The sequence below is a fragment of the Electrophorus electricus genome, chromosome 12, assembly GCF_013358815.1.
Source record: "Electrophorus electricus isolate fEleEle1 chromosome 12, fEleEle1.pri, whole genome shotgun sequence".
In the NCBI taxonomy this organism is placed as follows: domain Eukaryota; kingdom Metazoa; phylum Chordata; class Actinopteri; order Gymnotiformes; family Gymnotidae; genus Electrophorus; species Electrophorus electricus.
In genome coordinates this window covers 8,245,802-8,266,903 of record NC_049546.1, presented here as the reverse complement: position 1 = coordinate 8,266,903, position 21,102 = coordinate 8,245,802, and the positions used below count along the sequence as shown (strand labels likewise).

The 21,102-nt window shown below is 43.6% G+C and overlaps 1 protein-coding gene across 3 annotated transcripts; it reads left to right on the top strand.

Moving 5' to 3' along the window:
- Positions 1-25: 25 nt before the first annotated feature.
- On the top strand, positions 26-19,493 carry csk (C-terminal Src kinase). Of its 3 annotated transcripts, none has more exons than XM_035532363.1 (13): positions 26-535; positions 8,769-8,910; positions 9,466-9,579; positions 9,790-9,902; positions 11,525-11,744; positions 15,872-15,965; positions 16,234-16,299; positions 16,589-16,688; positions 16,865-16,955; positions 17,431-17,504; positions 17,604-17,799; positions 17,928-18,014; positions 18,300-19,493. In XM_035532363.1, the coding sequence occupies exons 2-13, from the start codon at positions 8,896-8,898 to the stop codon at positions 18,480-18,482; spliced, it is 1,353 nt and encodes a 450-aa protein (XP_035388256.1). In that variant the 5' UTR covers positions 26-535; positions 8,769-8,895; the 3' UTR covers positions 18,483-19,493. The 3 variants fall into 3 exon arrangements, with proteins under 3 accessions (XP_035388256.1, XP_035388258.1, XP_035388257.1); XM_035532365.1 differs by having other exon boundaries at positions 26-552; XM_035532364.1 differs by lacking the exon at positions 26-535 and adding an exon at positions 8,396-8,625.
- The last annotated feature ends 1,609 nt before the right edge of the window (positions 19,494-21,102 follow it).

The window sequence follows — 21,102 nt, the reverse complement described above, 5'->3', positions numbered from 1 at the left end:
TGGCATGGCTACGTTTCCTGTTCTGGGGCCTGTGTGTGATCGGGCTAGCGACAGCTGGGGCAGGGGAGCGCTCTGCGCTTTTGGTCCGAGATCATAAACTGAACGCATACATCAACAGACATAGATCGCGTTCAGTGTCCTTGTTAAGTTGTTCTGCTGCAGCGTTTTAGATAACTAAAAAATTCGCCTTGGCAAGGCGGTTTGGCTCACAATAAAAACGCGTGCAGTCTTAGGTAGCATATATGCACGGTTTACGCCTTCCTCTATTGTCTCAACTGATGTCGCTAGACTGCTCTGAAACGAGCGCTTTTTTCTCTCCACCGGAAGATCTGACGATCGTTGCATATTGTTGGTCCTGTTATCGTGAGTGACTGCGCCTGTAGCCGCCGCTGATTGTCCTCTTAATAGCGTCTTGACTTGGATCCATACGCGACTGAATTCAGTGGAGAAACCTTGAGAAGATCCTTTCTTTGCTTTTCACCAGTCTTCATTTGGAAACCAACGGTTGCGCACTGCCAAACACAAGCGGATACAGGTACTCCCTTTCAGTGGGTATGCTTACCTTCCTCTACACAGACGCTTTCAATAACCGTTAGGTTGTTTTGTCTCTTCATTTTACATCCGTTTAATAATTACAATTACTAAACCAGTACAATCGCGAACAAAGCACATCTAATTATTCGTGCTCACTGTAGTGCTGTTATGTAATGTCAGATGGCTCTCTCCGACTGTCTGTTTTCGCGTACTTCGTTTAGACCGACTGCTGTCTTCAGTCCTTGTATCAATAGCTAAGGACTTGGAAGGAAGACATTGTAGATTGGAATACTGGATCTAAATTAAGTGTTGGTAGTAGAGGGGAGGGGGGAGCTTATTGTAGGCGCACAGCTGTCCCAGTTACAATGTCTCAAGTGGGTGTCTTTGAGCTTCAGTGTCTTTTCAAGGCCAAACATATTGGGTCTCAAAGTGGTCCATTAGATTTTGTTAATGGGGTGGAATATAACTTCTCAGTATGTTACAATAAAAGGGCCCCAGTGTAGTTTTGAAGCCAGTCAGCTTGATGGCATTTAGGAAGTGAGTACTTCAATGACTAAATGCACTAGAGTGAACCTTATTTCATTGGGTTTCAGTCATGCAGTGGACTGGGACAGCCTCGCTCTCGTGTTATGTTGTCATGGTTTCTTGGATGGTTATTAGGATCAAGGATCCAGGAAAATGGCAGTTTTCACAGCCTGAGATTTGTGGCAGGAGATAGATGAGATTCTCTGGGTTGTGCTTAATAACTACACATGCGTGTAGTGACGTGTTGGAATAGCATCTGTCTCAGAAGAATTTTAGCAGTTACAAAAAAAAAAAAAAAGTTACAGCAAAAAATAACATTGAGTTTCACAAATGTATTTTTAAAGAGTTGTCCAACCAACTCAGTGCAATGAGACATTTCATCAAACACACAAACGGCTGCAGGCTATTTTTTAACCTGAGCTAACGCTGCTTTCATTAAACATAAACAGCCTGTTAAAAAGACCACCTTTTGTTTTTGCTGTTTTATATAATCTAAAAAAATAAAAAATCCCACCAGTCAAATGGCCAATTATTCAAATACAGGTCTTCTCATGCAGTCATAAAGGCCCAGTGTGGTTTTTGGAGCTGATTTGAATTAATGAACAAGAGCTGGATTTAGACCTGCTGGCCTCAGAAGGTCACTTCCTCCTCGTCAGCACACAGGCCAGACTTTGCCCTAACTGGAGCAGTGAATTGTTCCTGTCTAATCCCACAGCCTGTACCACACCACACTGACGGTTCTCCCAGTGGAGCTCAGTTTTGTACCAAAATTAAGCAAAATCATCTGTATGGGAATAAGTGAATAATGTGTTTGTGTTGACATTATAATGCTGACTATAATGTTTTGATTGGTTGGTAATATGCTTCCCTGCGTTATACGGATCATGTCGGATGCCGTTTGCAGGCTGATAGTTTACCGTACGTCAGCTAAATAAAGCCACATGTTTTCGTTCACATTTTTTATTATTCCATGGAGGGCTTCATTTTAGTACAGACCGCTTCATTGTGCATTTAAACCACTGTCAACATTTGGGATTTGCCTGAGTTGTTTGTATGTTTAGACCTGTAATTTGCAGTGGGTCTCCTGGCCCACTCTCGGTTTCTCTTTATTTGCTCAGCTTCCTCTCCTTGTACTTTGTAGGATTCTGGTGGAGTTGTCTAAATTAAGTTTTATGGGTTCTGGTTTGTGGTTTTCATTCTAGAGTAAAACTGTTGCTTTTGCTTACCATCACTGCATCCTTCCTTTATAGATGTTAGGCTAGTTTGCCCTGCACAGCCATTGCTTCCTTGTCCTAAGCATCTCCTGGCTTGGCCTTCTGTGGTTCAGGAAACAGGCATGGCTTTGATCGCTTGCAGCAGCTACTGCAGATTGCACTTGCATGCAGCCTCTCAAGCCTTCCGGTGAAATCCGCCTGTTTGTGTGCGCGGTGTAAGCAAGGCAAGCGTTACCCTTGGTGTCTCTGTCCCACAGCAGTGCCCTGTGGGTGCTTGCTGGAGGTGCCAGCAGAGGGGGGCTGCTTGGAATGGCCAGGCTGAGCCTGTCTGGGAGCGGGCTGTGGTGCGGCATACCAGGGACACAATCAGGTCAGAGTGCAGCCAGTGATGCACCACCCCCTGCATTGGTTAGGATCCAGACAGGCTCATGGCACTCCCACAGCACAGTTTTTGCGAAGATGATGCATTCATGTGTTTTATTCAAATGGATCATCAGCAATGTAAAAGCATGGGTACAAATATGCCCCAGCTACAGTTTAGAGTGATGCATGAATAACAAAGTGGTTATCACACTAATATTCTGCAGATAACAGATATCTATCTATTGATAGTTTTGGAGCGTAAGGATTCACTCACCTTAGTATTTCCTGGGTCTCAGCTGATCCTGGAAATAAGACTTTTTTTCTTTGGGCAGACATAAGGTTCAAGTGTGTATTTGAAGGGCATTAAATGACTAATTGATGACATTGTGAGTCAGATGATGGGCTGGCATTACTGGCCAGATGTTTGCAGCTGTCTTGCTATTCTGCAGCTAAGGGCCCACAAAGACAAACATCTGCAGGCACTCAGGGTGGAGTGAAGTTGGCCAGCTCTCCATTTATTTATTTCAGCTGTCTGCCCCATACACACACACACACACACACACACACACACACACACACTATAACAACATAATACAACACAAACCCTCATTGCTTCTTCACATGTTATTACACACCCAACCATGTCCCATGTCTTTTCCTCTGAGTTTTAGTTCAGAGAGGCCTCTCAGTTCATGCGGGTAGCCCTTTTTGCAGCTCACTGGTACATGAACAGGGTGAATGAGCCACTGAGAATCAAAGAGGGACAGAGGAGCTGCTCTGCCTTGAGGGGAGAGCATGAAAGCAGGGCAATCTGAGTCAGCCACAGGCCTCTGCATTGCCATTGCTTCTGCACAGGGGTTGCGAACGGGAGGGGTTGAGGGGGAGTCACTACCAAGGCTGAGAACATGGCTCAGGCTGCCGGGCTTCTGCCGTGCTTCACGTTACTGCTTCTTGTCCAGCCTGCGCTCCTGTCAGCCCCGTGTGTTCGGCTGACGTTGTCCTTGCAATCCTCCGTCCGTGGCTCCGTCCGTGGCTCTGTGGGGTCTTTGCAGCTGCACGTTCCTTGGCATGCAGAAGCAGCCATGACCTGAACCGTTCAGAGACGTGGCCCTCCCCCACACTGTGCTCATGACTGTGTGGAAATGCCTCTAATCTCCAGTCTTTCAATCTCAGCACCTGTCACTATATCATGAATGTGTTTTCTGAAGCAAAACAGGAGCCATACCCCCTAATTTGAACTACTTTACATGCAAGCAGTGGTTTTCCAGCTCTGTAGGCTAAAGACGACCGAAACATCTGCCCTGCCTGCTGCTCTGACCTGACACCCCCCCCCCCCTTTAAATTTTAAGGTTTGGAGTTTTAGCATTCATGAATATTGATGATATGCAGAAATAATTAGTGTGGAGGACATTTTCCAGCTGCCACAGAGTTTGCTTTGCTGTGTCCTTTAAAGCACTCTAGAGTGCCTCGGGACTGTGGAGGATCCACAGCAGTGGTGTGATGCAGATTTGGGCAATGAAAAGCAAAGCCAGTAAAGCTAATAGAGGCCTGCCAGTAACGCCAAGCTTCTGTGTTTGGGTGGAAATAACAAAGCTGTGAAGCTTGTCAAATGTACATCAGTTTCGCCATGGGATTGTAGTAAGTGACGATCTAACTCATCTCTTGTTAGTTAATTATTTTGTTTATTTCTCTACTTGTCTCTGTATTTGAGCAACACTTTAGAGGAAACAGCATTTAATTAATAAGCTGATCACATTACAGTTGAATTCTCACCAGACCTGCTGAGGGTGGTTTTAGGTTTGTTAGAAGTTACATTACTTGTATTTCAAATGAAGGGAAGAGAAAGGGAAAGAGAGAATGAGAGTGAAGTTAAGAATGCCGTGTCACCGTGGGACAGGCGCTCTGTGCCTGTCTGGTCCTGCCCCGACCTGCTCACTGTAAGGAAAGAGTCATTCTTCCAGGTAGTAATTTCCCCCTCTAATACTTGCACATATAAAGCATGTAGCTAGAAAAGATGGACAAACAGATGTAACTGTTGGCCCTGTTACTGATTTTATCGAAAAGAGAATTCTCCCCCCCCCCCCCCCCCATTTAATTTTAAAGATGTAGAAAGACAGAACTGAATTAGTCCTGTAGTGGGAGTAGAAGACTATTAAAGCAAATGCAGTTTAAATAACTTACTATACAAGAACAAAGGATGCCTATTTATATTGTATGTTCGGTCTCCCTGACATTTCACCACATGGGAATACGAACACGCACCTTTAAGGCACATTACCACCGACACACAACAAATACCAATATTAGGGGCTGTTAATTATGATGAAAAATGTCATTTTACTTTTCAAGATATAGTCACAGTGAATTTCTTGTTAATGCATGCATTCTTTGTCTGCATTTGTGACTGTAACCACACTCAACCGAAACATCCAAGACGCGGATTTACAGGATTTACAGTCCTGCTCAAAAGCCACCATGCTTGGCACGCAAATGGACAGCATACCAGGATGTAGAGAACAACACCTTAATGCCTCATAAACTGCTAGAAAATATCACTGTCATTTGTGTAATTACTTCGGCTTCCATTGGTGTTGGATGTGGTTGGATTGGTTTACGAATGGAAACACGAGCAATATGAGCGTCTTTATGACCTTATGAGCGTCTTTGCTGTGAGTCATGTGCTGTGTTTGAAGCTGCTGCACATCTGCATATTTTGGATGTCGGGGTGTGTTCTGGTTGCTGAGCACCTAAGGAGAGGATCTGAAGAGGGTCAACTTCTCTGGGAGGCTGAAACCCTTCAGGTGTGGAGCTCGTCACCCCCCCCCCCCCCCCACCCCATCGCAGTCCACCTCAAGTTTTCACACTTGACAATTCTGGTTCCTTTTGTATCCTTAGGGCACTCTCTTGCTCCTTCTCTCACGCCCTCAGTTCCATTTCACACAGCATGGTCTTCCAACCCAATCGTGTCTCTTCTAGTCTGTGACATATGGTGGTAATCTCTCGCATGGCTTTGTTTGTGAGTGTGCTGTCCTGCTCTCCGATGCTCCTCTCAGACAGAGCTTTTAAGGTTTCTGATCATTCTCTCTCTTTGTTCATTCTGTGTATCTTCTCTCCATGCATTGCTGTATTTGCTTTATCCTGCGATTGCTGTGCCTTCGCAAAATTTTGCATGGCACACATTTTATACCTAAGCAGGTGTGCGCGTTCCTGCAGCGTCATAATACCAAATTGATATCATAGCGTTTTCCTCTTAGAACATTCTGGCTAAAGAGAAAAGCCCAACTCTGTTTGATCCAGCCCAAGTGAAAACCAGGTCCTGCACAAAGACACTTCTGTGTTGTCATTCGGTAGGGAGGAGAGCTTTGGGTCCCCTCTGAGTCTTCTGTAATGTTCCATAGACTTTTCATCTTTTGTGCCACCATACCCATAAAGCGGCCTTCTCTCGCTGGAAGCCGAGCCCTGGGAAGCGCCCCTGGGTTGGCTGTAGCTCCTCCCATATAGTCCCTGGTCACTGACTTCCTGGTAATTGGCTGATGTCGCTGCTCTCATCAAAAGGTTGGAGACTTCTCAGTTCTTCATGGTGAACATGTTGAAATGAAAAGATGAGGTGCTTCCACAGCCACTGCAGCTCACAGGGGGGGGATGTTGTGCACAACTGCAGCATCCTGCTTTTTTGTTGTAGAGATTTTATTTCCGTTTCTTGAGGTTTTTGAAAGTTTGCATCATGTTTTTCCCCTCTGTATGTGTGTGTATGCATGCACACATGTACCTTTTTGTTTTTGTGTGTGCGTACATGTATGTGGCGACTGTATGCTCAACCCTGCCATCTGTTCACCTTCTCTGCTTGGTCTCAGTATGACTGTCTACTAACTTAATGAAGTAAGCCCAAGCTTGTGCTACATATTTGTCACCCTGCATTCTGTCACCGGGCTGAAAGTGCTGCTGTTTGCTCTCTGGTGTTTGTAGTTTTGTGCCAGAGGTATTGGTTCAGTTCTCCATATCCACCTGAAAGACTGGAGTGAAGTGCAGCACCTGTACTCTTCTCCCTGTGCCCGGGTCACGCATGCCTGAGGGGCATGCTCAATGCCTGTTAGGAACGAGCACTTCTCGCTCTCACACTGAATATCCAAGCCGACTGAGACTGTGGTTCTCCATTCCCTTTTTTGGGGGCTTTTTACATTTTTTTTTTTTTGCTTTTGCATTATGGAATTTAAGTAAGTGTTAAATGAAGAGGTTGGATAATAATTAAGTTTTAAGAGCAGACTTTTGTGGTGTGCGTTATATTTGCAGGGAACCCAGCAAGAGTTGTAGTTAGTTTATGAAGTGTTAGTAGTGGGTTGTCTCAGGAAGGAAATGCCCTTTGTGAATACAATGGTGTGTGTGTATAGTTAAGTAGTAAATGTTTCCTATAACTAGTATATAAATTTGTGAATCTGCCATATAAATAGAAATATCTTTAAATAGCTTCAGTTTCAAGAGTTCATCTCAGTTGATTTGACCCATAAAGTGCTTATTTTTCTGCTTTTGTAGGCAGAAATATCGGGGAAAATGCTCCAGCAGAACTGGTTATGAGCTAGTCGTCTGTGTGACCTGCATCTGCATTTCAACCGACTGGTCGTTATGTCATCATTTCAACTTGTCCGAAACAACAAGTCTCGGTTTAGCCTCACAGCCTGCTTACTATCTTTAAATGAGTCATGTTATTCTTGTCCAGGCAGTATAAAATTAGGCTGTCGGAGCAGTTGAGGAAGAGGGTGTTGTGAAAAGGAAGTGGGTTATATCTTTGCTATAAGAGCTACCGTATAGCTGTGGTCGCTACCCCTTTCACTGCTTCAGTGGACCACACCCTTCGCCCAGCCTCCATCAGCCACTAACGGTTGTTTTAGCGGCTGTGCACTTCCACACAGCCATCACGCAGAGCACCTGGACTGCCCAGCAGTACTTACTACATGTAGCATCGCTAGCGCAGGCTTGTCACATTTTAGAGAGCTGACGTGTTTATTAGTAGACAATATTGACCTGAGGTAAAAACATTTTAAAGAGCGCTGGATGTGAACCGCCTTTTCTGATTGTGTAGCAGCCGAAAAGTAAAAGTGTTTTGTTTCTTTGTTTATGCTAGAACATTTAAGTAAATCAAGCAGAAATATTTCAGCAGTCACCATTAAAGTCCTTTGCCTGTTTATTCACATCAGGCTCTTTTAAGAAGAAAACAGTGACTTCCTGTAGGTAGGCCTTAGTTTAGTGAAGCATAACACAGCAGTTCAGTAAAGGCTACCCAGCATTCAGCCCCAGGTGGTGGAGGTATTACTTCAGTAGTTTCTGTGGAGGTCTTATTGTCATGGTACTTTGAGAAACAGTCCATTCTTTTGTACTGTAGTATGATGGGCATGGCTTCTTGGTAATGACTTGATTTTTATTGCTCAAATCATTTCTTCATGTTCTTGAAAGGGCTTTGTCTATTTTTAATGACCAAAACTTTCAGTTCTCTTTTCCCTAAACAGTGTCTTAATTTGTCATCATGAGATGATGCTGATGCTAATATTTTAGTATTGTGATCCTTTTAATAGAATGCTCTCTTGTAATATTTTTAAGTGACACCAGATTGTTTTAGCTGAGCATCCTCCCACCAGGCTTTGACAACAGACTTCAGAACGTCCTAAGGATGGCAAAACCGTAAACCCCGATCAGCCCCAGTTCCTGTCTGAGGCATCGGAAAATCTGCAGTTACCACTTCCCTCTTGAAAGTGTGTGTGTGCGCAAGTGAGTGTGAGTGTGAGAGAGAGCGGGAGAGAGAGAGAATACGTTTGTTTCCTGTGATTAAGCCGCTCAAGTTAACATGCTGTCTTAAGTGTAATTGGTCGGTTCAATCGGCTGCTTCTATGAAAACTTGTAAAATCTAACAAGCATCACTGCTTTGTACTTGGATGCTGCTCAAGGTGCCTCTCTGAGGAACCAGCTAATAATGCTTTGACTAAAGGGGCTCCCGCAGGTAGGTACCATTTTAAGAGAATAGTGTTTCACAGGAATCTCCCTCCTTTTCTTTGTCTGGGTCAACCGCTCGTTGCGTTTCCCAACTCTGGTGTGTTTCTGGGGGATTTTTAATGGACGTTTTTTTCCCCCTTTGTCGTGCAGTTCTTGGTTGTGTGCTGGGACAAGCTGGATACTGTAGCCAGGGGTCTAATGGTGCTGCTCGACCTGGCGAGAAACTGAGAGGATATTCTCCTTCCCTCTCTCCCACCCTCACTTCACCCTCCTCAACATGTCTGCCATACAGGTCAGAACCAGCTGAGAGCTCTGAGGTTAAAGGAATGCTTTTAAATGCACCCTAAAACACCACCCATGCAAATAGGTGGAGGAAGTTGGAGCGGATTTCCCAGAGCTACTTTGCATAATAATTGATTCTCTGTTCATTTTAATTACAAGCTTTATTTATACCGCTTTTTAAATAACGTGCTTTGCCAAAAGATACAGTAGAAAGTAAATGAAATGGAATACATTTAGATAAATATAGAAGATCAAAAAGCTTGTAGTGGTCTGAGGCGAGCTTGTGGGTAGTTCAGTTATTAGCAATGCATACATTTTGGGAGAATTATTTTTTCCACTTAAGGTTATTATATGTATTATGCTTTATATATATTGTATTGGGGGGAAAAATTGTCTGTGTTATGAAATGCGGTAGTAGTTAGGGTTTAGTATAGCTCTACAATGTCATTAAAAATCTCAGTGTTTTTGGTTCCCACAGTAGTGTCATGTAGTTATATCATGGTTTTTACATGCTTTGTGGTGTCCACTGACTGCAGAGCTTTGCTTTGTCTTGACTTATCTTTAGACCATCTGGCCTCCAGGCACTGAGTGTGTGGCTAGGTACAATTTTTCTGGCACAACTGACCAGGACCTGCCCTTGTGTAAAGGAGATGTCCTGACCATTATAGGGGTCACTAAGGTTGGTTCATTGCCACATCACTAAAATGGGATCGGTTCATCCTATTTACAGACACGATAGTTCTTTTACTGTCTTAAATCCCTGCCAGTGTGCTTTATCATCTCCGTCTGTATGTTGGGCACACATGTATTGCTTAAATACTTCTCATGTTTCAGAGCTTCTTTTTTTTTTTTTAACCAGACAAATCCTTTTACTTTTCTTTACTGACAGGACCCAAACTGGTACAAAGCCAAGAACACAGTTGGACGAGAGGGTACCATCCCGGCAAACTATGTTCAGAAGCGAGAAGGGGTGAAGTCCTGTGCCAAACTCAGCCTTATGCCGTAAGTATTAGGAATGTGGTATGTGTGTCGTGCAACAATGCATATATCTGTCTATCAGTGTGCTGGCGTGTCTGAGAATATATTGTGATGCATAAAATATCACATTTGAGTTTAAAATTTCCACAATATCAATTTAAATCTGTATGACACAGCCCTAAGATATTTGTTAATTTTTTGACAGCATGCAGTTTTTCATTTGCAGACTTTTTTATATGACAGTCATCACACACACATTATTATGTTATTTGCCAGAGTGCACAGTGTGTCGCTTTGTGCTTTATGTTCATGTATTTACTGGATTCTGCCACCTTCTACACTCTTCTCTCAAAGAAGAGTGCTCTTTAGTCTTCTGCTAGTCTTTACTGCTGTTGTGTTGTAATTGAAGTATGTGTTAAGAGAGCCATTTTTAGTGTCATGCAAGAGCGTTGGTTTTATCGCCAGTGTTAAAGTGCGAGTAGGTTGAATAGGTACAGCCATGCCGATGTACCGCTTTTAGCATGTATGGGCAAAATTTGGCCCATGGCCTCAGATACCATCGATTTTAGCTTTACTGTGCTAGTGCTCGTGACGGACGTCTTCCTGCTGATGTGCTCCGTGCTCATGCCTGATGCCTTATTTGAATCGGCTCTTTGGAGCCTGACTGCTTGAACTAAGAGAGAGCAGGCAGTGAACCAAGAAAGCCTGCTCACAGAAATCAGGGACATGGAAAAAAGAGCAATCATCTGGCCTGTGATATGCAAAAAGCCCCATGTGGATATGAGGGAGATGGGGGCTATCTCAAAAAGGACCCCTGTCATTCAATTATTGCATATTCCAGTGTTTGTTTTAGATGCACAAAGCGTTGCTGGCATGGCATGCTTTATTATCAGGACCCTGTGTAATCATCACCTGAAATTATCTGTTTATTGCTGTTTAAGGTTCAAACCCACCAGGTTGCGTGACTGATGGTGGCCTTTCGCTACTCAGTGGCCAGGTCTATGTTGCCCCAGTGCACATGCAGCATTACAGGCCTCTCTGTAATGCAGATCGCATGATTGCCATGCTGTGTACCACAGCAGGGTCAGACACTGTAGTCATATTGGAAACTTGTAATTTAGTGTCCCAGGCGTGTATTCAATGGGTGCTGTCTTTAAATTGTATACCATATGAACCTACTTTGAAGTCAACATTGACATTTTTGGGTGACCTTAAGGTCTCAGACCCATGTACATACCTACAATGTATCTCCACTTAGGTGTCCTTGATTAGACGTTTCTCCACGTAGCCGGGTTAAACGGAAACCCTTTTCCTCCTGAATGCTAACATGGAATTTCTGCCAGTCTGAGGAACCACGTCAGTGTAAAACCATGCCAACATCTGTAGTCTAAACCATGGCACACACTGTGTGACCTCTAGAAACACGGTGGTGTACATTTGAAGATTCGAAGCCCTACTTCCCTCTCATGCTGGCAGTAATGTCCCTGCCCTTTGTCAGAACTCTGTTATGGAGACTGACATGTTCTTTGTTATGGACTTTTAAGGAATGTCTATGAGGTAAATAACATGTATATAAAATTTTCATTTGTGTATCAATATATTGATATACAGTGCATTGAGATTGTATTGTGCCCTGCCTTCCTCAGATGGTTCCATGGGAAGATCACACGCGAACAAGCAGAGAGGCTGCTCTACCCACCTGAGACTGGCCTCTTCCTGGTGCGTGAGAGCACCAACTACCCCGGTGACTACACTCTCTGCGTCAGCTGTGATGGCAAGGTGGAGCACTACCGCATCATCTACCATGGTGGCAAGCTCACCATAGATGAGGAGGAGTACTTTGAGAACCTCATGCAGCTTGTGGAGGTGAGCGCGCCGGATGTCCAGCGCTGGCACACACACACACACACACACACACTAGGCTGGAGCTTGAGGTCTTATTGTTGGGCACCTGTGGAATCCACTGGATTGGGGAGCCTGTAGTTTTAATACCACCGCATCACATGCACGGTGCTCAATAAACATTTATTCAAATTATTCAATTATCTTGAATAAAAGCGGCTTACAATTACGTCTGAATACATCTTGAGCAATTGAGGTTAAAGGGCCTTAACTGGCAATCTTCTAATTACTAGTTGAGTACCTTAACCACTGAGTTACCAGTCAGTCCCACAATAAGGGAAACACAGGTTGCCAGTTTATTTTCTTATGCTTGTCATCCACAAAATACTTTGAGAGCCAACCAGGTTGTCTCAAGCAATAAATGCCTTTGCTTTAGGTGCATAATGATGAGAGGAGCAAAAGTTGCATTTTAGAGTACTCCAGAAATCATGTCACCAAGCTTTTTATAATATGCTGCTTTTGGACCAACAAAGTTTCCAGTTGAAGCGAAGCTTCAACTCTGCTGCACTGGCCATATGCAGTAGTATTCAGAATGCATACAAAAAGAACCAAAAGCAGTCTAAACCATAAATAAATATATCAACAATCTAGAAATAATCACATTGCAACAAAAATTTGCCAAAATATGTATTTTGAATTTTAATTTTCCAAAATATATAAACAATATAAATAAAAATGTAAGATATATTTTTCTTACAAAAATATCTTAATTTTTCACTTAGTTGCTGTCTGCAACTTGCTTTTTTTCTGCAGCAAATTAGTTTGGCATGAAATAAAAACTAATTAACTGATATAGTCTGATTGTTCAGTTGGGCAGTGATGTACATTCCCCAGCCACTTTATGAACACCATCTTAATACTGCGTTGGAGGTAGAACCTCCATTTCTTCCCAGAACAGTTTGTCGTCATGAATGCGTTGCACATGGTATTGGAAACAATCCTTTATTGTTGTAGTCTATATTGACGTAATTGCATCACATAGTTGCTGCTGATTTTGTCGGGTGCACATTTAATGCTGCGAATCTCCTTTTCATCGTATCCCAACGGTGCTCCAGTGCATTCAGATCTGCGTGCTGGAGAGTCCACTAAACTACTCTAAACTTTATTGTCGTGATCGTGGAAACCATTTGAAGTGACTTGAGCTTTATGACGCGGTGCATTATCATTTTGGAAGTCGCTATTCTAAGATAATTAAATTGTGGCCAATAAAGGATGTGCACTGTAGGCAGAAATAGTCTGACAGGATGTGATGTTTGAACAATGTTTGTTGAGCCTTTAGGGGCACCAGGGTGATCCAGGAAAACATTCCCCACACCATTACACCACCAGCAACAGCTTGACCTGCTAACACAAGGCAGGTTGGGGCTGTGGATTCATGCTGTTCGCACCAAAGTCTGATCCTACCATCTGCATTTTGTAGCAGAAATGGAGATTCATCACACCAGGAAGTGGTTTTTGGCAGCTGGCCAGTTTTCATCTGCCTGTGTCCATGGTAGCCTCAGGATTCTGGTCATGGCGGACAGTGAAATACATTGTGGTCTTCTGCTAATGTGGCCCATCCATCCCAAGGAATAACATTTTACACGTAGGTTTTCTGCTCACAACAGTGATTAGCCTAACCTTCCTGTCACTCAAGATGAATTTGGCTGTTCTCCTCGGACCTCTCTCTTCAGCAAGGTTTTCCACCTGCAGAAGTGCTGCTCACTGGATGTTTTTTTTGTTTGTTTGTTTATTTGTTTGTTTTTGTTTTGTTTTGTTTTTTTGCACCATTCTGTGCAAACTTTAGGGACTGCTGCGTGCGAAAGTACCTGGAGATCAGCAGTTTCAAATCAGCATCAACGACCTCTCCACAGTCAAAGTCACACGAATCAACCCCCCACCCTTCTGTTATGAACATTAACAGAAGCTCTTCATCCATACCTTCATGCCTTCATTCACTACACTGTTGCTCCTTAGGCTCACTAGATAATTGCATGTATGAGCAGGAGTACAGGCCTAATGAAGTGGCTGTCGGTGTATATTTTTACTGTATTACTAAGTGCATGCTTGTACATCTGCCCTGCTTGCCAGCATGGTAATGCCTTGGGTCTTTTGGTCTAGTCTAATCAGTTAAGTAGTGTTGCCCTTCCTTGTTCTTCAGTAGGTTTAAATGGATTGTTCTCCTCGTTGGACTTTTACACTTAAGCTCATCATTTGATTTATTAGAGTGCTCGGCCTTTCTGATGGGATATATTTCACTTGAAAGGATTCTCTGTAAATTCTGTGCAGTACTTGGAGGACTTTCTCTTGCTTTGCCACCTTTTTCTTACTGATAATCACATACTTGTCCAAAAATAGACAAAACAGGAAGTGCCTTCACGTCAGACATGGCCACAGAACCAGAGAGAGTGTTTGAATCATGCTCCAGGAAATGTGTGCACGCGCACACATGCACTCAGCTGGACGTCAGAGGGTTCTAATAATACAATTTTTTTTGCTAGCATGTGGCTATATGTACGCAAAAATGTGACTGTGCATTTGTGCTTGAGTGTATATTAAGTTTCAGACATGTCTGCAACTAGATTATTTTCAGAGCTTGGCTCCATGTTTTCAAGTCATTTGCTCAATAGCTAAAATAGAAGTCACTTATTCTCTGTGAAATGAAGTTTCTTTCCTTTAATAGCATCAACCCCAAAAACAACAATGGACACCGTGATTCCTCCATCTTTTAAAGAGGAAGCCCTCTGTGACCATGACTGTGACCATGCTTTCATAACTCTAGTGCGGTGTGGTAACGTTTGTAAATGGAGCAGAATGGTGGTTGGATGATTTGACCCCTCCTTGGTGCTGTTGGGGCTGTCTCCTCCATCTCTTGCCTCTCTCCACAACCAAGACTATTACTGAATTCCTGACATTCTTCAGTATAATTTTGGTCTCTCTCACTCTATCTCTCTCTATTACTGTTTCTGTCTCTTTATTCTTTCTATCTCCCAGTTCACTATACTATTGCGCTTTTTTTGTGTGTGTAAGAGACCACCTAAAGCCTCGTTTAAGTCTCTATTTTTTAAAACGATTAAACAGTGGGCATGGTGAGCTTTCCTCTTTGGTTTCAGATCCCATTACAGAGCCAGTGAGCCCATCCTTAATAACGATCCATTAGCAGACACAGGAGATTATCACGAAATGTCGTTCTTGGCCTGCAGAGTACCTACAGTGCACATGTTATCACCACCCTGGTTTGTGAACCTGTCTGTGGCTGGTGTTGCATAGGTCTATCACAGTGTACAGTTAAACTCATTTAAATCTTTTTTTTTTTTTTTTATGCATCAGTAGCACGGGACTGACAGCATGGGTGGTTGTCACCTTTTTTAAACCATAATTACCTCTGATAGTTTTGGTATAGTTAATTATAGCAACTTTCTTAATTATGTGCACCGGTCTTGATGGTGTGCGAGAAAAGCATTGTCTCATGTTCGTGGTTTTCATCTCACCTTTTCCCCGCGCTGCAGTTCCTGGAAACTTTGACAAAAAGGAAGTGACAAAGAGGAAGCTCGCTGCATGGGTTCTGGCTCATTTAAGAGTCTTGATCAACTCCACCCTGCTGCCACCAATACATCACTGTGGCTATCAGCCTGCAGCTTCCGCCACTACAGAGCCTGTGGGGTTGTTCTGCGTGTGCGTGCACCCGCACGCATGCGGTATGAGCACAGTACTCTAGAGCTCTTGGAGATGCCCTCTGCTGCTGATGAATAGTTATTAACATGCTTTACAACATATAAGAGGAAACAAAATCCTGCTTGTTGGGATTATCCTTCCTTCTAAACATTTCAGAGTTAAAGGTGGAAGATGGACTATGAGTTCCCCTGAGCACCTTCATATGGTACTGCAACGGAATGGGAATGTTTTTGAGAGAACACAGATCTGCTGTTTTCATTCTTCATGGGTTGAAATTTGATTTGCTAACATGAGGGGCTGTATATTCTCTGCATATGGTGCTTAATGGAAAAGCCACACCATGTTTTGTTGTATGCCAGTATGATGGTGACAGACTTCTTATCTTGTATTCATGTGTGTGTACATGTACGTGTGTGGCCTCTGATTTTAACCCTCAGCACTACACCAAAGACGCAGATGGCCTGTGTACCAAACTTATCAAACCCAAGCTCATGGAGGGGACTGTCGCAGCACAGGATGAGTTCTTGCGAAGTAAGTAGTTCTTGCTAGCGCTCTCTCTCTGTTTGTCTCTCCCACATACTCTCTCTGCTTCTATCTGTCTTTCTCTCTTTTCTCTCTCTGCCTATTTCTGACTGTCTCACTGTTTGTTTTTCTCCGTCTGTCTCTCTCACTCATTTTGCTTCTACCTCATTTTTTATATCCCTCGCACGTATGCTATTTGAAGCCATTGTATGGTGGGGTTATGGGCTCTTGGCAGCTGTAATAATGTTTCATACATCTGTGCTTCCCCATCATGCAGGTGGATGGGCACTGAATCGCAAAGAACTGAAGCTCCTTCAAACCATAGGAAAAGGGGAATTTGGGGGTAAGTTTCTTGTTCTGCAAGAATGGCCAAATGAAGTTTTTCCTTTGTTAGGAATTTCCAGTTTTGTTCGGTTCCCCTCATCTACTGCACATCAAGCTCTTTGTGATTTTTATCAGTTATGCTTGCTGTGCAGCCGTGCAGGACGTTATTTGAAAAACATTTTAATGGTGACTCTCCCCTTTGCTGTGTGTGTGTGTGTGTGTGTGTGTGTGTGTGTGTGTGTGTGTGTGTGTGTGTGTGTGTGTGTGTGTGTGTGTGTGTGTGTGCGCGCGCACTGTATTCTTCTCAGATGTGATGGTGGGGGACTACAGAGGCACTAAAGTGGCTGTGAAGTGCATCAAACATGACGCCACCGCGCAGGCCTTCGTTGCAGAGGCCTCAGTCATGACGTACGGCCCCCATTATCCCCTACGTAACACGCTTATGAAGCCTGCATCGCTTCTGTGCAGCACACTAAACTCATGTCTGCCATGAGTGACGTGCTATATTGGCGTCAGTCATTGCAGTGGATTTTTGAAAGCATGGGTGGAAATACTGAATCTGTTCTGTGCTGCGTGTCATCTAGGCAAATGAGACATAACAACCTGGTGCAGCTTTTGGGGGTGATTGTGGAGGAGAAGGGGAGCCTGTTCATTGTCACAGAGTACATGGCCAAGGTTAGCAAGCCCAAAATCTTTTGTCCGTTAACTGTACTGCATGTTCCTGCAGCTTGACTGAGACTAAACACTGGCATTGGCTGCAGGAGCCTGTGAGCAGTTGATGTTTGAGGACTTGACTTAACCTTTCGTCTTTAATCTGTGCAGGTGTTTGGGGTGTAATGTGCTATAATTACACTGATGTGTTGGCTGAAACATGTATAAACCACCTTTATGTTAGCATTTGAGATCTCATAGCTAGATAGCAAATTGCAAAGTGCTTGGGTGAATCTTTTAAGTTAAGTAAATAAGTAAAATATTTGAATATGGTGAATTCTAATAATAAAATACACATACTGAACTTGAAATTAACTGAAGTTAAAAATAAATACAGTTAAAACAAAACATGAGGTTCTGTTTGAATGAGGAATTCATGTGTGTTACCTGGTTGAGCTCAAATTCAAATGTCTAACAACACTTGGCTGTCTCTCCTCAGGGCAGCCTGGTGGACTACTTGCGCTCTAGAGGACGCACTGTTATTGGGGGAGACTGTCTGCTTAAATTCTCCATGTGAGCTCTTAAATAGTTCATTGTTAGTTGTAATTCTTGATTCTCCATTCAAGTTCTTTGCTCTACCATCACTCATTTTTGGTGCATCCACCTCCTTAGGGATGTGTGTGAGGCCATGGAGTACCTGGAGGCCAATAACTTTGTCCACAGAGATCTGGCAGCACGGAATGTTCTAGTGTCCGAGGACAACATTGCCAAAGTCAGCGATTTTGGTTTGACCAAGGAGGCATCGTCTACTCAGGACACTGCTAAGCTCCCAGTGAAATGGACATCTCCTGAAGCTTTAAGAGAAAAGGTAGTGTGTGTGTGTGTGTGTGTGTGTGTGTGTGTGTGTGTGTGTGTGTGTGTGTGTGAACACGAATGAGTCAGTCACATGCTAAAGACACATGGCTAAATCCTGTTTTTCCTGTTGTACATGAGCAGAAGTTCTCCACTAAGTCTGATGTATGGAGCTATGGAATCTTGCTCTGGGAGATCTACTCCTTTGGCCGTGTTCCATACCCAAGAATTGTGAGTATTTTCAATGGTTAAATGCACCTTTTTGTTTTTAGAGATGTTCAATGTATTTTTGTTTCGCTTCTCATCTTTTTCCAAGGACACTGACTGTATTTGAATATCCTGATATAGAAGTATCAGGTTGTTTTGCATAAAAACTCTTCATCTGAACTGGGTGTTGCCTGTACCTGTACCACATACAATTCCCCAGCAGAGGGCATTGTGCTCCACTGTCTGTATTGTTTAGTATGTTTTAGCGTGAACTCTGCAAACTCTGCCCCTCTCTCTGTTTCCTTCTAGCCTCTAAAGGAGGTGGTCCCACGTGTGGAGAAAGGCTACAAGATGGACGCGCCAGACGGCTGCCCTCCAGCTGTCTATGACCTCATGAAGCAGTGCTGGACACTGGATGTGGCATTACGGCCCAGCTTCCAGGATCTGAGAGAGAGCCTGCAGCAAATCCGAGCCAAGGAGCTCTACCTGTGAGCGTACGGGTCCAGGAATGCCACTGAACCCATCACGGGGAGAGTGAGAGAAAAGAAGTGGGACCACATAAGGGCCCCTCTCTGGGACCACCCAACACACGTCCTCAGACCAGCACTCCGACTTCACTGACCTAAGGAAACAACAAAACGCAGACATGCATAGTAAATGTAATGTTGGCCAAATTCTGTTAGCGAGTTCCACATTTTTTTTTCTTCTTTTGTTTCTTTCTTTCCTTGTGGCTTCATGATTTGTGTTGCTGAATCGGGGAGGCTGGCCTTCTCTAGCGTATCCGCCTCTGTTTGATCTTGTACGTGTCCCACCTCTACCGGATCACCTCCCGTCCTCACTCATCAGTTAACCCCCCCCCCCTCCCCACACCCACCCAGACTACAGAGATGGCAGTTCTCCTCTGGTGGAAACTGTTGTATGGAATGAGATTGGTGGTGTTCTCAGTTGGGGGTGTTCCCCTCAGTGCCAACTCACATTTGAGCTCCTGTTCTCACTCTCGGACCTTGGAGTCTAAAACTGACACGCCGATTCCTCTTGCAGTCGTGTACGATACCACCTTGTGCTCACGTTGTTGAGACATTGTTGTGTGTGTGTGTGTGTGTGTGTGTGTGTGTGTGTGTGTGTGCGTGTGTGTGCGTGTGTGCGTGCGCGTGCCTCCTCTCCAGATGTTGGTGAGATGAATCATCTGTGTCACTGTGCCTCCAGTGCACTGGACACTGGACCCTACCCCTCAGCTGTTGTTATTATTTAGTTTTTATATGTTGTTTACCTCTTGATTTTTTTGTATTTCAATTTCTTTCACAGACTTGACTGAAACAAATTGGTCTGGACATCTGATCTTTGTCTGTGGTAACAGGTTGAACATGTTTGCATTCCCATGGTGAAAATATGGATAGTCTGGGTGGTTAGTTCTTTTGGATCCAAAAAAGCCCTACCCATGTCAGAGCATAGTGTATGACACATGTAAGAAGATAATGAAGATAATATAAACCTGTCAGTATACACAAGGCTGGAGAGATAAACATGTAACACGTTTCTTGTTATTTAAAAATTGCACTTGTCATTTATCATTTTAACAGAGTAAAAAATGTTGACAATGGCATCTGGTCCCAAAATAATTTCACTTTGCATCTCGCATGGCAGTACCAGGTTCACAGCTCATGGACAGAACCATGAACGATATGGCCTATTTTCTTAAAGTCCAAGCCAGGGAATACTGAAATGGCCCCACTGAGTTTACCTCCAGAGAACATTTACCAACAGAATTCCCTCAGGGCAACATGTCCATTATCATTACCCAAAAGTATTGTTTATTGCCTCTCGGGTAAATTCAGATGCAAGTTGCAGCACTTCCTAACAGGAGCTTTAAGAGAGGCATTTGCTGTTGATGGCTGCCAGTACTTGTATAGCTTTATAGAGAGTCTGCTTTCAAGTGAATATGACTAGATGTGTTCATATTTCATTCAAGTAGACAAGAAAGGAAGTCCTGTAGCCTTCAGAGCATGTTATGTTGCCTTTTTCTCCTGCTGTGGGATCAGGGCAGGCTTCATCACAGCCATGTCCTTCAGAGTGCAGGGGACTCCTTTACTGAGCTCTGCTACGGATAAAGCAGCCAGTGTCTGGTAAACCTGGCTTTTTAGTAGCAAGAACTGAAGAAGAAAACTGCTGACTGCAATCAGGTTGCAACATAAGCATTTATCTCTGTACATTTTGCTGAATCCATATTACAGCACTAAAACCATGCCAGGCCAGAGGGACACAAGAACACTGTGTTTCCATCACATTTAAAAATACATGTTTTTGTTTATTATAGTGAAATTTTTTGGGGGGTTCGACGACCTGTTTGCAGCTCTCCTCACGCAGTCCCATCAGTCTCCTAGTCTCCATGGTTTTCAGTGATCTGTTGCCAGCTAGGAGGAGTCTCCACCCATGATGCAAGCTGGGTTTGAGGAGTTGATCCCTTCTGCACCTTTCATCAGCCTCTGTTAGCATCTCCCCAGTGACATGGTGTAAATATTCAATTTAAGGGCCAAGATAATATGCTTTTATGACTAATACTCATCAACGAGGCTGTTGCTAGGGCAGTGGTATTTAAGTGGTTAAGGTACATAACTTGTGATTGGAAGGTTGCTGGTTCAAGCCCTACCATTGCCAAGTTGCCATTGTTGGGCCCTTGAACAAGGCCCTTAACCCTCAATAATTGTAAGTCACTTTGCATAAAAGTGTCAGGTAAATGCTGGCCTCAATTTCAGACAATAGCTCATACACAGATGCCTGCACTGTCACAAGTCTGCATGTTTTAATACTCCATGGCAATGTGACAGTAGCTTGACCTCAGTTTAATTGACTGATTTTTAACTTGTTGCATATTACCAGCAATACAATGTGTAGGCTAATTAATGAATACCTTACAAATTCACAAATCATATATTGGGGGGGGGGGGGGGGTGCATTTGTGTAGAAGGGTCTCTGTGGTGTACAAGCTGTGTGAATATCAAATGCAACACATTTTCCAACCTGACTTGAAAAATAAGGACATCCATCCTACGCAAAAATAAGAGTTCCAAAGGGCAATGTTTAAAACCATTTAGTCAGCAAGATCTTACCACAA